Source organism: Myotis yumanensis, unplaced genomic scaffold (assembly GCF_028538775.1).
Source record: "Myotis yumanensis isolate MYYU_CA2020_CCGP unplaced genomic scaffold, mMyoYum1.0.hap1 SCAF_23, whole genome shotgun sequence".
NCBI lineage: Eukaryota > Metazoa > Chordata > Mammalia > Chiroptera > Vespertilionidae > Myotis > Myotis yumanensis.
In genome coordinates, this window is record NW_027223774.1 from 12955450 (window position 1) to 12967574 (window position 12125).

The 12125-nt window shown below is 50.7% G+C and overlaps 1 protein-coding gene across 2 annotated transcripts in view; it reads left to right on the forward strand.

The window, feature by feature from the left end:
- OPA3 (outer mitochondrial membrane lipid metabolism regulator OPA3) overlaps nucleotides 1-12125 on the forward strand; it is a 98912-nt gene that overhangs the window by 25225 nt on the left and 61562 nt on the right. The window contains exon 2 of one of the 2 annotated variants that reach the window (XM_070401892.1): nucleotides 6715-8777. The exons of the other annotated variant lie outside the window; for it this stretch is intronic. Within the exon in view, the coding sequence (XP_070257993.1) occupies nucleotides 6715-7109 (395 nt within the window). The 3' untranslated portion in view covers nucleotides 7110-8777. Of the gene's footprint in view, nucleotides 1-6714; nucleotides 8778-12125 lie in introns of those variants that run through there. 2 annotated transcript variants of the gene reach the window in all.

Genomic DNA, 12125 nt, shown 5'->3' on the forward strand with positions numbered 1-12125 from the left:
AATCCTGATGCCTCCCCTGTGACATATAATTCTTATTATTCAAAAAGTGAGCTCCTATTCACATGGAGGAAGCCTAAAAGGATATTAACTTGGTCTAAACAAGCTTCCAAAGAACACGGCATCCATGAAAGAGAAAAATAAAAGAACGAAAGGACAGTTGAAGAGCTGAGGAGGAAATCACTAAGAAATTGTAAAAAAATAATAATAATATGAAGTGATAGGAAAAAATAGCAAATAGCCCAAACCGGTTTGGCTCAGTGGATAGAGTGTTGGTCTGCGGACTGAAAGGTCCCAGGTTCGATTCCGGTCAAGGGCATGTACCTGGGGTTTTGGGCACATCCCCAGTAGGAGATGTGCAGGAGGCAGTTGATCAATGTTTCTCTCTCATCGATGTTTCTAACCTCTATCTCTCTCCCTTCCTCTCTGTAAAAAATCAATAAAATATATTTTAAAAAATAGCAAATAAAGTTTCAAAACATAATAGAGAACTGAAATGCATAAATATGTCACAATATATATTTATATACTGTATATGAGATCCCTAGAACCATAAGAAATGCAAAAAATTCACTGTTAATAGCTCATTCTCAAATTGGCCCCCCTAAATCAAATTGCCTCCCTGTGGGGCATGTGCCCCACGTGGGGAACCACTGCTTTAGAGCGTCACAGCCTCATGATGCGGGAAGGCCCAGTCACAGGGACGGTCATGTGCACGAACTGGGAATCTTCTGGCAGGTGGCTTTCCCACTTCTCACCCTCTCCTCACCAGGGAGAGGGTCCTCGAGTGCCCCACCTCCCCTCTTGGGACGGTTGCCTCTCAGGTGCTGGGAAGATGCCCCAGGGAGAGGCCTGCAGCTCAGGAGAATTGCTAGGAAGGAGAAGGGACAGAGAGAAGTTCTTGTACCACTTTGGGGTGAACTGAGCAATCTGGGGCCTTCAGCTCAGCCTGTTCACTTGTTAGCAGAAAGAAATCTCCCCTGACCCAAGGAGCACTCGGGGAAGGGGTTCCAGAACTGCAGGCCCATCTTCCCTGGCCATTGGGCCATCATCCTTTCCTCCAGCCAGCGCTGGAAGCCTCTCCGATTCAGTCTGTTTTGGAGCCTACGGCCCAGAAACATCACACCATGGGAGTCTGTGGCCCATAATTTAGACTTTTGTTGAAAGCTTAGGAGGAAAGGGCCGGTGCTGGGGGAGTCAGGTGGGGAAGCATGCCTTCCTGGAGCCTAGAGGTCCTTCCTGTTGTTGTAGGTCCTGCAGTCCTCGTATTCCGACTTGCTGTTGTCCTTGGGAATGACCCGGAACTCCTTCATGTAGGTCGAGCAGCACCTCTGGGAGCCCCGGTGGAAGGGGTAGTGGAGCCCACAGCAGCTCCACTTGCTGTCCTTCGGGTCCAGGACCACGTTGCCACAGCGCCTCCAAGCCTCCGCTTGGGCCTTGCCTGGGAACCAGGAACAGCTCAGCCTGGGCCTGGGCAGGGCTGGGAGATGGGGCCCAGCCTGGGGGCATCTTGCTCCCCCGCCCCCCCCCATTCCAGTTCAGCTCCTACCTCCCTTCTGGGGACTGCCCCTTATCTCCTGTGATGCTTATCACTCCACCTAACGCCTACTCCTTCCTCTTCCTTCCTGCGTGACTTAGTCTATCTGGTTTATTTAAAATATACAATCAGATAAGTTTTAATAGGCATGGCCACCCAAACCTTCCTCATGATCTAGAGAGCAAACATATCCATTACCCTTAAAGTATCTCCATGCTCCTTGAGATCCCAGGCAACTTCTGGATCCCCAGGCAACCATTGGTCTGCTAGATGTCTGCATTTTCTAGAATTTTTATAAATGGAATTATACAGTATGTACTTAACTTTTTTTTTTCTTTAAAGAAATGCTGGCCCTAGCCAGTTTGGCTCAGTGGATAGAGCGTCGGCCTGCAGACTGACGGGGCCCTGGGTTCGATTCTGGACAAGGGCACATGCCCAGGTTGCAGGCTTGATCCCCAGTGTGGGGCATGCAGGAGGCAGCTGATCAATGATTCTCTCATCATTGATGTTTCTATCTCTCTCTCCCTCTCTCTTCCTCTCTGAAATCAATAAAAGTATTTTTTAAAAAGAAAGAAATGCTGGTCATAGCACACCGAATTGATTTTGCCACTTAAGATCATAGACCTGAAGTTTAAAAACTCCCACTTGGAAAGCTGTGTTACCGCCAACCCACCTCACTTATTTGCCTCCCCTCAGAAGATCCTCATACCCATTCTCACCTCGGGGTTCTTGGCTCCAGGAGGGTGAGGTAGGCACAGGCATTCCATTAGAGAATGGCCACAATAGGAGGCAGAAGGCTTCAAGGGAGAGAAGAGAGTGAGGGCTGGGTGCAGCGGACCCTGGGTGAGGGGCTGGGTGCAGAGGGGGCTGGGTGAGGGGCCCTGGGCGCAGTACCTGAGTAGGTGAGGAACCAGGTCCTCCAAGCAGAGCAGGCTCTTGGTCCCATTGGCTCTCCTGGCTGTTTGGGGACATTTGCCACATTATTATTATATTTTTAATATATATTTTTAAAAATTGATTTCAGAGAGGAAGGGAGAGGGAGAGAGAGAAATATCAATGATGAGAGAAAATCATTGATCAGCTGCCTCCTGCATGCCCCCTACTGGGGATCGAGCCCGAAATCCTGGGTGTGTGCCCTTGACCAGAATTGAACCCAGGACCCTACAGTCTGCAGCCCGACGCTTTATCCCCTGAGCCAAACCAGCTAGGGCTGCCACCTTATTTCTAAGTAAGGCCCGTATACTCAGTTCTTAAAGACTCCCCCCTCTTTTTTATTACCTGTTGAGTTCCTAATATGGAAGATAAAAATTTCATGCTTTTACTCTGCTCCATATAAAAACAACAACACTCCCCTCTCAATAATTAAACAATCCTGTTACCAGTTATGCCATATTGAGCACCCTTTCACCATCCTGGGCTGCATGAGTAATGGGTATGTAATTAGTAAGTGGTATGTATGTTGATTTCTAACAAAGATACCGCCACAGCTCAGTGAGGAAAGGATGGTCCTTTCTATAAATGATGCAATTGCATATGCATATGGAACGAGCCCCACTCCCTTGCTACCTGGGAACATTGGCAACGGCTGAAGACATTTTGGTTGTCAAAACTTGGGAGGTGCTACTGACAGGGAGCAAAATTGTCCCTAACTGAGAACCCTAGCATATGCAAATGTAAAGTCATGGAGCTTCATGAAAATTATATTTTGTTAAAAAGATAAAAAAGAATGAATTTCGTGAGGTCACTGGATAGAAAATCATTTACATAACTCCATTGTATTTCTACATATCAGCCCCAACCAGATTGAAAATTGAATGTAAAATGCCATAAATAATCATGTCAAAAATATCAGGACCCGGGACTAAATATAATCGAAGAAGTACAAGACATGCAGAGAAAATTAGAGACTGAATGCAGAGAGATGCTGCGTTTGTGGCTTGAAAGACAATATTGGGAAGATATCACTGTCCTGAAAATACTCTGTAGACTCAATGGATTCCAACCCAAATCTAGGACAATGGCTTTCAACCTTTCAACGGTGTTCTGATTACTCGTTCACACACACACACACACACACACTCCCAAGAACAAAAGTTTTATGAAATAATACTTACCCTTACTACTTCAGATTGGCTTCCATATTTTCTGTTGTATCTCCATCATGTTTTTAATGGAACTAAATAGATCTGTGCAACTAAATTGATTTCATTACCCGCTTACAAGACAAAATCTACAGTTTTAAGCTCCTGTGGAAGCACTGAGTGTCCTGGGGAACCGATCCCCCATCACACAGGTCTCCCTAAGGCCGACTCGTCACTGGTGGGCGAGCTTCTTTTTCAGGAAGTCCATTTTCAATCACAGCCACAATGTCGGAATCTCCAGAGCTCTCAGTCTCTCCAGCCTCCACCTGGCTCAGGGAGCCTCCAGGAAACAGCCAGGCAGCCTGCCTGGCAAAGCCAGTGCAGGGCCCCCATTCCAAGTAGCCACCATCAGCCCCTAACCTCCCACCCCTGCTTCTACCCCTCCCCTCCACCCAACCCCACCCATAGACTAGGCACAACGCAGCAAGCAGAAGTAGTGGTTTTATAGATAAACAGGTGATGTCACCATGAAAGGAAGCTGAGAGAGCCGCCACTTCTTATAGCAAGCCACAAACTGTTACCAAGTGGAAAATGACGAACAGCCAGCAAAAACCCCCAAACCCGTTTGAGAAATACTACGTGAGTAGAAACCAAGACATTTTAGAAAATCATTGTCCAGCCGAGAGCAAACTGACATAGGTATGTGCCCTGACTAGGAATCGAACCTTCCCCTCCTGGTTCATAGGTTGATGCTCAACCACTATGTGCTCTTTTTTGTTAAACAGCGAGAGCCAAATAACTTCCTGGAATAGAAAGGTAAGAGCTGAATGAGCGTCCACTAATGGAAAACCAGTGTTTGTCTCCATCCCATCTCCATTTGATGTCAATCAAAACCCACCATTGGCCTTTAATTTTTAAAAATGCAAATTCTGCGGACATACATCAGTTACCTGATGTATAATAAAAGAATAGGGAAGGGGGAAGTGAAAGAAGAGAGAAAGCTGCTGTGGTAGCCTGGGTGTGGTGGAGCCACATTGCGGTGCGGAGTAGCAGGTTCCCAGTAGACACTCCCTCTGCTGCTGGACTGTCCCAGACACGTGTTTAGCTGTGCAGCTGTGTCTGTTGCATTGATTGGCTGCCCGTCAAATCGAAATCTGATCCACCTCATTGGCAAACCCTGCTATTCACAATAGGCTTCCATTTGTTTACTAAGAGGTGTATGCCTCTTAGTCTTAAAGCGCTCCACAAGCCATCCTGCCCCCTGCCCCTCAGAGTAATATGATCGTTATTCTCACTCTGGGCTCCTTCCGGGGCTTTCCCTTGGCCTTGGTGAACGCCCGAGTCTCCTCAGCCGCCGCTTCACAAAAGAGGTGCCAGGTCTGCCAAGCACCCACCGACCACAAGCAGCCCCCCGAGCGGCAGAAGGTGGCAGCCACCGTGGCAGAACGCTACCCTGCCCCTTAAAACAATCGACAGATTACTCTCTAGTGCATTTTCAAGTTGACACTAAAACTCTCTGAAAGTTCAAGTAGTTGCAAAGGATGTAACTTGTGATGTGAACATTGACATATCCCAGCAGAGTGGCGCGTCCTTCCTTTGACACATCTAATGCCATCCACCTGCTCTGGTGATTTGGTGCCAGCCAGTGCCCCGTTTCCAAAAGAACAAAAGAACAAACTCTTCTTTTACTGTCAGAAATTTTACATTCTTCCTCTTTGTCCTTGACCTTAACTTGGAGCTCTCTCTGGACAGAATTCTTTCTCGTGAATTAGGTGTCATCAACCAAAATATATACAGAAACTAAATTTTTAATTTTATTTAGTTTCTTGTGACTGTAAGGTTCCAAATGTTAAAATATTTTCTTCTGGATTGAATTTTAAATTTTTTGCTAGTGCACAAATAATATAAAACATTTCATGTTTCGTGTATTTTCATGAATAAGTATTAAACATTGAAAGTAAAATATGTTGGCCCTGGTCGGTGTTGTCCAATGGTTGGAGCTCCGGCCGGGCACCAAAGCGTCCTGGCTTCCCTTCCAGTCAAGCTGGGTCCCCCCCAACCTGTTTCCTCCCTCTTGGGGAGTGCGGGAGGCAGCTATTAGCAACCAGTCTATTTCTCTCTCTTTCCCTCCTTCCCTCCCTTCCATTCTCTCTGAAAAGCAGTGGAAGATATATCCTCAGGTGAGGATTAACAACACAAAAGTAAAATATGTTGGAAATGAATCTCCAAATAAGCTAGACAGGGCACCCGCATTAATTCCACGTGCTCTTGGATGAAGATGCACTATTACAGGAGTGAGTCAGGGTTCGCATCAATCCTGCCTTGGTTTTTAAGGCTCAGATGGGCTGGAAGCTTTCCTCACAGAAGCGGGCCAGGCCAGGCAGTTTCTGTGCCAGCAGCACCCGTCAACTCATAAGCTCCTTCCAAGGTGTGTTTCTACACCCGCCATGGAGAGCGCGCAACTGTTAGCTCCCGCCTCGGGCTGTGGGCTATTCCGGAGCCACCAGCTCTGTCACCCGCTTTTCACAGGTTCAAGCGCTTAACCTCATCGCACATTTCAGCTGCCCTTTCCTTGGATCCAGTGGGTCACCCTCTGCCTCAGCCCTGACACTGCGTTTGGGAAGATTCGAAAGGAAAGGGGGTCGCCCTTTCTCCTGGGAAGTGGATGGGGTGACAGTGCCGGGGGAGGAGGACGGGCTGGCCCGCAGGTGGCTGGGGGGGGGGGGGGGGGCGGGGAGCAGAGGGAGCTAAGCGCCTGCCAATGGAGCCTTTACAGCTTCCGGGGACTTGGTGCTCTGGGAGCTTCTTGTGACCCTTCAGGGGGCACAGCCCCAGTCTGAGGGCTTCCCCTCCCGGGCAGGATTCCTCTTTCCTGGCTGCTTGCCAGAATCTTCTGGGCGATTTTAAAAGATGCCCACAGGGTTACCCCAGGCCAGGTGACTCGGCCTTCTCTGGGCGAGGCCGGTTCGGGTTTGTTTAAAGCGCCCCCTGGCGATTCTGTTTGCTGTGTCTCCATCGCTCCCACCTGGACACAGGCGTGTTGGGCGGGGCTGGCAGGGGGCTCGCAGAGCACGGGCTGACCCCTCTCTTCCCCCGCAGTGTACCACTGGGTGGAGATGCGGACCAAGATGCGCATTATGGGCTTCCGGGGCACAACCATCAAGCCGCTGAACGAGGAGGCGGCCGCCGAGCTGGGCGCCGAACTCCTGGGCGAGGCCACCATCTTCATCGTGGGCGGCGCCTGCATGGTGCTGGAGTACTCGCGCCACCAGGCGCAGCAGCGCCGCAAGGAGGAGGAGCAGCGCGCCGCCTGGATCGAGATGCAGGACGAGGTGGGCCGCCTGGCGCTGGCGCTGCAGGCGCTGCAGGCGCAGGTGCAGGCGCAGGAGGCGCCGAGAGCCCTGGAGGAGCTGCGGGCGCAGATACAAGAGGTGCGCGCTGAACTCTACACCCGGGACGCGGAGGCGCGGTCCAAGTCCACGCCCAAGAAATAGGAGGCTGCTGAAGCCTGAACTTGGATGTGGCCATGTGCGCCCTAATGTGCTGGCCCAGCGGAAGCCACTGAGATTTTGATGAACTTGGCTGCTGGTCACCCCCTGCTGACCAGTGGTAGCACCTTGCACTGGGACTGTGAAGCGTTCCAACATAGCCACCTCCTTAGCTCATTGGTACAGCCCACAGTGCTCATCTCTCCACCCCATCCCAAACCTCACCCGCCTCTGGGTCCCAGCCCCAGGACGACATGCTCACTCTTCTGGCAGAAGGAAAACATGGAACCTGGACCTCAGCTGATCAGCCTGTCAAGCTCCCCATTTGCCTGATCAGTGCTACCTTCCCTGGGACACTCGGCCATTACACTGAACACCCCCTTCTTTTGATCAGTTGGTACAGACCATTGTAAGGAATGCAGTGTCTTTCCCTGGACTTCTGTTCCCCTTATCTTAAGAGGGGGGAAAGGATCCTGGCTTGCAATCGATCCACCGAATATCTTTTCTTAACCTGATCTGTGAGACCTTCTCCTGAGTCCTCAAGTGGAATATTCCAACAGAGACCCCTCCTCCTTCAGTCTGTGGCACCACCCACTGGAATGGCTGGTCTTCTCAGGCAGTGCCCTCCCAACCCCCCTGACGTGGTGGACTTTGATTTTGACCAGGGCTAATCAACTTGCCTTTCAGCCTCAGCTTCCTGTTACCTGTCACCAGAGTCCCCGGGGCTTTCCTGGCTGTCCTTTCCTACCTTCCCCAGGGGCCATGGATTAGATGATCACATCCCCCATGTTTCCTTTAAATGCTGATCTGTGGGGTCCTGCTCCCCTCCCCTGGGGCTCCGGACTGGTCCAGCAGTCCCTCTTCATGCACTGGTACCTCCTGCCTCCATAGCCCCAAGTGCCACCTCCCTCTCCCTGGTGTGGGCCCCTAGTTGGTCTTACCTTCTTTAGCCTAACAAATTACCACGAATTTGGTGGCTTCGGACAACCAGAATTTATTCTCTCCCAGTCCTAGAGGCCGCAGGTCCAAAGTCAGCTGTCGGCACTGCCTCCGAAAGGCTCTCGTGGGGGATCCTTGTCTCTTCCAGCTTCTGGTGTGTCCAGGTGCTCCTTGGCTTGCGGCTGCATTCTCTCCAGTCTCCACCTCCATCCTCACGTGGCCTTCTCTTCTGTCTCTTATAAAGACACCTCGTCATTGGACTTAGGGCCACCCTAACTCTAGGAAAGACCCTTTTCCCACATAAGCTCACATTCACAACTTCCATTACCTCGCTCCACCTCCCCACCCCAAGAGCGTGCTGGGACTCCTGCCGACCCCATGGGACATTTGACCTTTCCCACATGAGAGAGGAACAGTCCAAGGAGAGCTGCTATTTTTCAGACTAGGTGTTTCCTAATTAAAGGAGCCCTGAGATGAGGAAGCCGTCTTAAGGACTGTCTGAGAACCATTATATGGATCTCCAAAATGGGTACAAAGCTCATTAAAATTAGGAGAGAAGCTGAGAGATCTGATGGGGGTGAGTCTAGAGGCATCCTATGAACTGTCCCAGGTGGGGAAATTGAGGCTCGGGAAGCCAAGGGACTTGCCCAGGGCTATGAAGCCCATGAGGGATGGGAGCCAGTGGCACTGGGAGGGAACCGGGAGCCCAGGTTACCCTGGGGGCAGGGTGCTTGAGGGAACAGGTGGGGGGCAAGAAGGGAGATGAGGGGGAGGCAGATCACTGGGGGAGGGGTGGGAATCTCCACAGAGGTCCCAGAGCAGTGCTGAGAGTGGGTGGCCCTCCATCCCCAATCACAGCCACCCAAGACCTTGGCATTCAGTGAATGGGCGTGGTCATAGACCAGGAAATGGGTGGGGCAGGTTTTCTTCCACTTCCCCCAGGTGGTTAAAAACACCTGGCCACAAGACCTGGTAGAAACCCAGTAAACTGGGTTAGTGAAACATCAATTCTTTATAGAAGAAAGGGAGAGGCTGGTGTAGAGGGAGCGGAGATGGGTCATGGGTGGGGTGTTTCTAAAGTAGGAGTGACCCGAGTGGGTTAAATGATGAGGGGAAGAAGGCAAGAGATACCAGTGCATGGAAGGGTGGTGGACCAGGGAGCCAGGTGGGCAGGCTCAGTGCCTGGTTTCCATGGTTACCCCTGAGAGGATTCACTCTGGCCCTGTCACATCTCTGGAGGATGGGTTGCTGGACGCCAGGGATCTTGACTGCAAACCCCTCCCCCATCATGGTAATAAACAGCAGTCAGGTGGAATCCATTGAGCTCTGGGTGGGTGTCAGGCACTGTTCTAAGTGCTTTACGTAATCCCAGTGACATTTTCTTCATTCATGAAGAAGCTGAGGCACAGAGAGGGAAAGTCACCTGCCCAAGGTCACACAGGCAGGAAAGAGGAGGAGGTGGAGCCTAAGCCCCTGACCCTGCGCCACCTGACCCTGAGGTAGCGCTGTGCTCATGTGTGAGATTGAAAACAGCCCCTGCCCTGGCCAGTTTGGCTCAGTGGATAGAGCGTCAGCCTGTGGACTGAAAGGTCCCTGGTTCGATTGCAGTCAAGGGCACATGCCTGAGTTGTGGGCTTGATCCCCAATAAGGGGTGTGCAAGAGGCAGCCAATCACTATTCTCATTGTTGATGTTTCTATCTCTCCCTGTTCCTTCCTCTCTGAATCAATAAAAATATGTTTAAGAAAAAGAAAACAGCCCCTATGTGTGTTGACGTGGCCAGACCTGTGGGATGCAACAGCTTCAGCCACCGGGTGGGGGTGGGATCAGGGTGTGTGCAGGTGGGAAGAGCACCCTCTCAAAATGCACGAGGCCAGAGGATGGATGGTTCATCGCCCCGACTTACTGGCAAAAATTTTGTATGCATTTGCGACTTGGGGGGAGAGGGGTTAGAATAAATTTGTAATTCAAGTTGGTTGTGTTCAAATTGCTGCTTTTTTTCGTATTTGAAAAATCCCTGTTAACCTTAGCAAAACTGTCCTTCATTTATTCTTTCATTTAAGACACTGTCACCCAGGTGCCCATTATGCACCCTGCCTGTTCTGTGCCATATGGGTCCCAGCGGTGACTGGGACAGCCTCATCCTCCCTCACAGGACTCACAGTCCAGTGGGGAGACAGACGCACATACAGACTTTCCCCCCCTGAAGTGTTACCTGCCCAGCCTCTGGTTACTTGGGAATCAGGCTGAATCCAGATTCCTCCCTCCAGAGGTACTGGGCGCTTTAGGGAGGAAAGAACAGAAACCCATGCACACTGTCTCACAAAAGCCTCAAAACGTGCCTGAGCCTCTGTCTCTCCCAGCTCCCGGCAGGCCCTGTCCATCCCATGTTGTTGTTTTTGTCCAGCAGAGAGGGCCACCCCAGGAGCAAATGGGCTTCAGGAGGCCCCTGCCATCCCTGTACGAGCCACTGTGACGCTGAGTGGCTTGGCTGGGTCCCCCAGCCCCAAGGACAGAGGGAGAGGAGAAATCTACCCTCACATTAAACAAATGTTTACTGAGCACCTACCACGCCCCATTCTAGCCGCTGAGAATTAATGGAGAACAAGACAAAGTCCCCGCCGTTGACACGTGGAATGGCAGGCTCGGTCTCTCATTGCATGGTTCTCGTCTCACGAAGCTTGAAGAATAAATTCGAGGACTAAAAGATTTTAAGCAAAAATGTGGAAGTTCATGACGAGCACATACAAACTCCCCCTGGGGAGGCTCCCCACATGGAGAAAACCTGCTTTCTCTAAAATGGGGAGAACCTAGTCCTTTTCGTCTCTTTGTCTACCAGTTTATAAATGCTGGGAGCTTCTTTGTCCGTTCATTCCACTTTCTAATTGGACCCTTCCTTATTTTATGTCCCCCGAGCTTTCCTAATTGGTCACGTTCCCCCCTTCCCTGCATGGTCTCAGTTTCAAAGTTTCAAAGCTCAGAGGGCGCCCCCTCTCCTTCTTCCTTATCTTGTAAGATTCTTGTAAACAATCCGGGCCTTGGCTCTGTCTCTGCCCATCACGTATGCATTCCTCTCCTGTGGACCCCCTTCCCCTAACCTGCCTCTCCCGATCCTCAAATCCTTTCACCATTATGGGCTGACATCTGGTGCGGGGAAAGGGACAGTAAAGAAGTCAAGAACTAACCCAGTGTCAAAGTTCAGGAGTAATGGGAATGGCCAGTTCAGATCAGGGGGTCTTGGAGGAAGCCACATTTGAGATGAACCCAAAGGCAGCTGCCTGGGAGTCAGAAAGGGCTATTAGTATGGACGGAGGACCTGAGGCAGGTGTGGGATTGGCCTGTTCCTGGAACAGCAGGAGGTTCTGTTACCGGGATAGAGCAGGGGTTAATGGACCAAGGCTCTGAGGCCAAATCCAGTGTCCACAGGCACGCTCATCCGTTTATATATTTTTCAATGGCAGAGTTGAGTATTTGCTCTAGATATCATATGGCCTCAAAGACAAAAATATTTACTATCTAGCCCTTTATATAAAGAGTTTACCGAGCCAAAACCGATTTGGCTCAGTGGATGGGGCGTCGGCCTGCGGACTGGAAGGTCCCGGGTTCGATTCCGGTCAAGGGCATGTACCTGGGTTGTGGGCACATCCCCAGTGGGAGATGTGCAGGAGGCAGCTGATCGATGTCTCTCTCTCATCAATGTTTCTAACTCTCTATCTCTCTCCCTTCCTCTCTGTGAAAAGTCAATAAAATAAAAAAAAAAAAAAAAGAGTTTACCGACCCCTGGAAAAGAGGAAGTAAGGGGAGAGGGGGGTGAGTGAGGGGGTCAGAGCACAAAGGCCAGCCCCCTTGGCACAACTGGAGGTCATGCCAGCTCTAGGTGCCCCATCAGGTAGACTGTTGGGACTACATTCACCTCAGCTCTTCCCTGCCCAGTCCTGCCTGCTCCAGCCCCTCCCACAGGAGCTGTCCCCGGAGGCTCCAAGGTACACCCACTGCACACAGGTCTCAGTCTCCATCTCCATTTCCAGGAACCAGTTATATAATTCACACATATGTGCAGTTTTTAAAAAATATTTTTTATTGA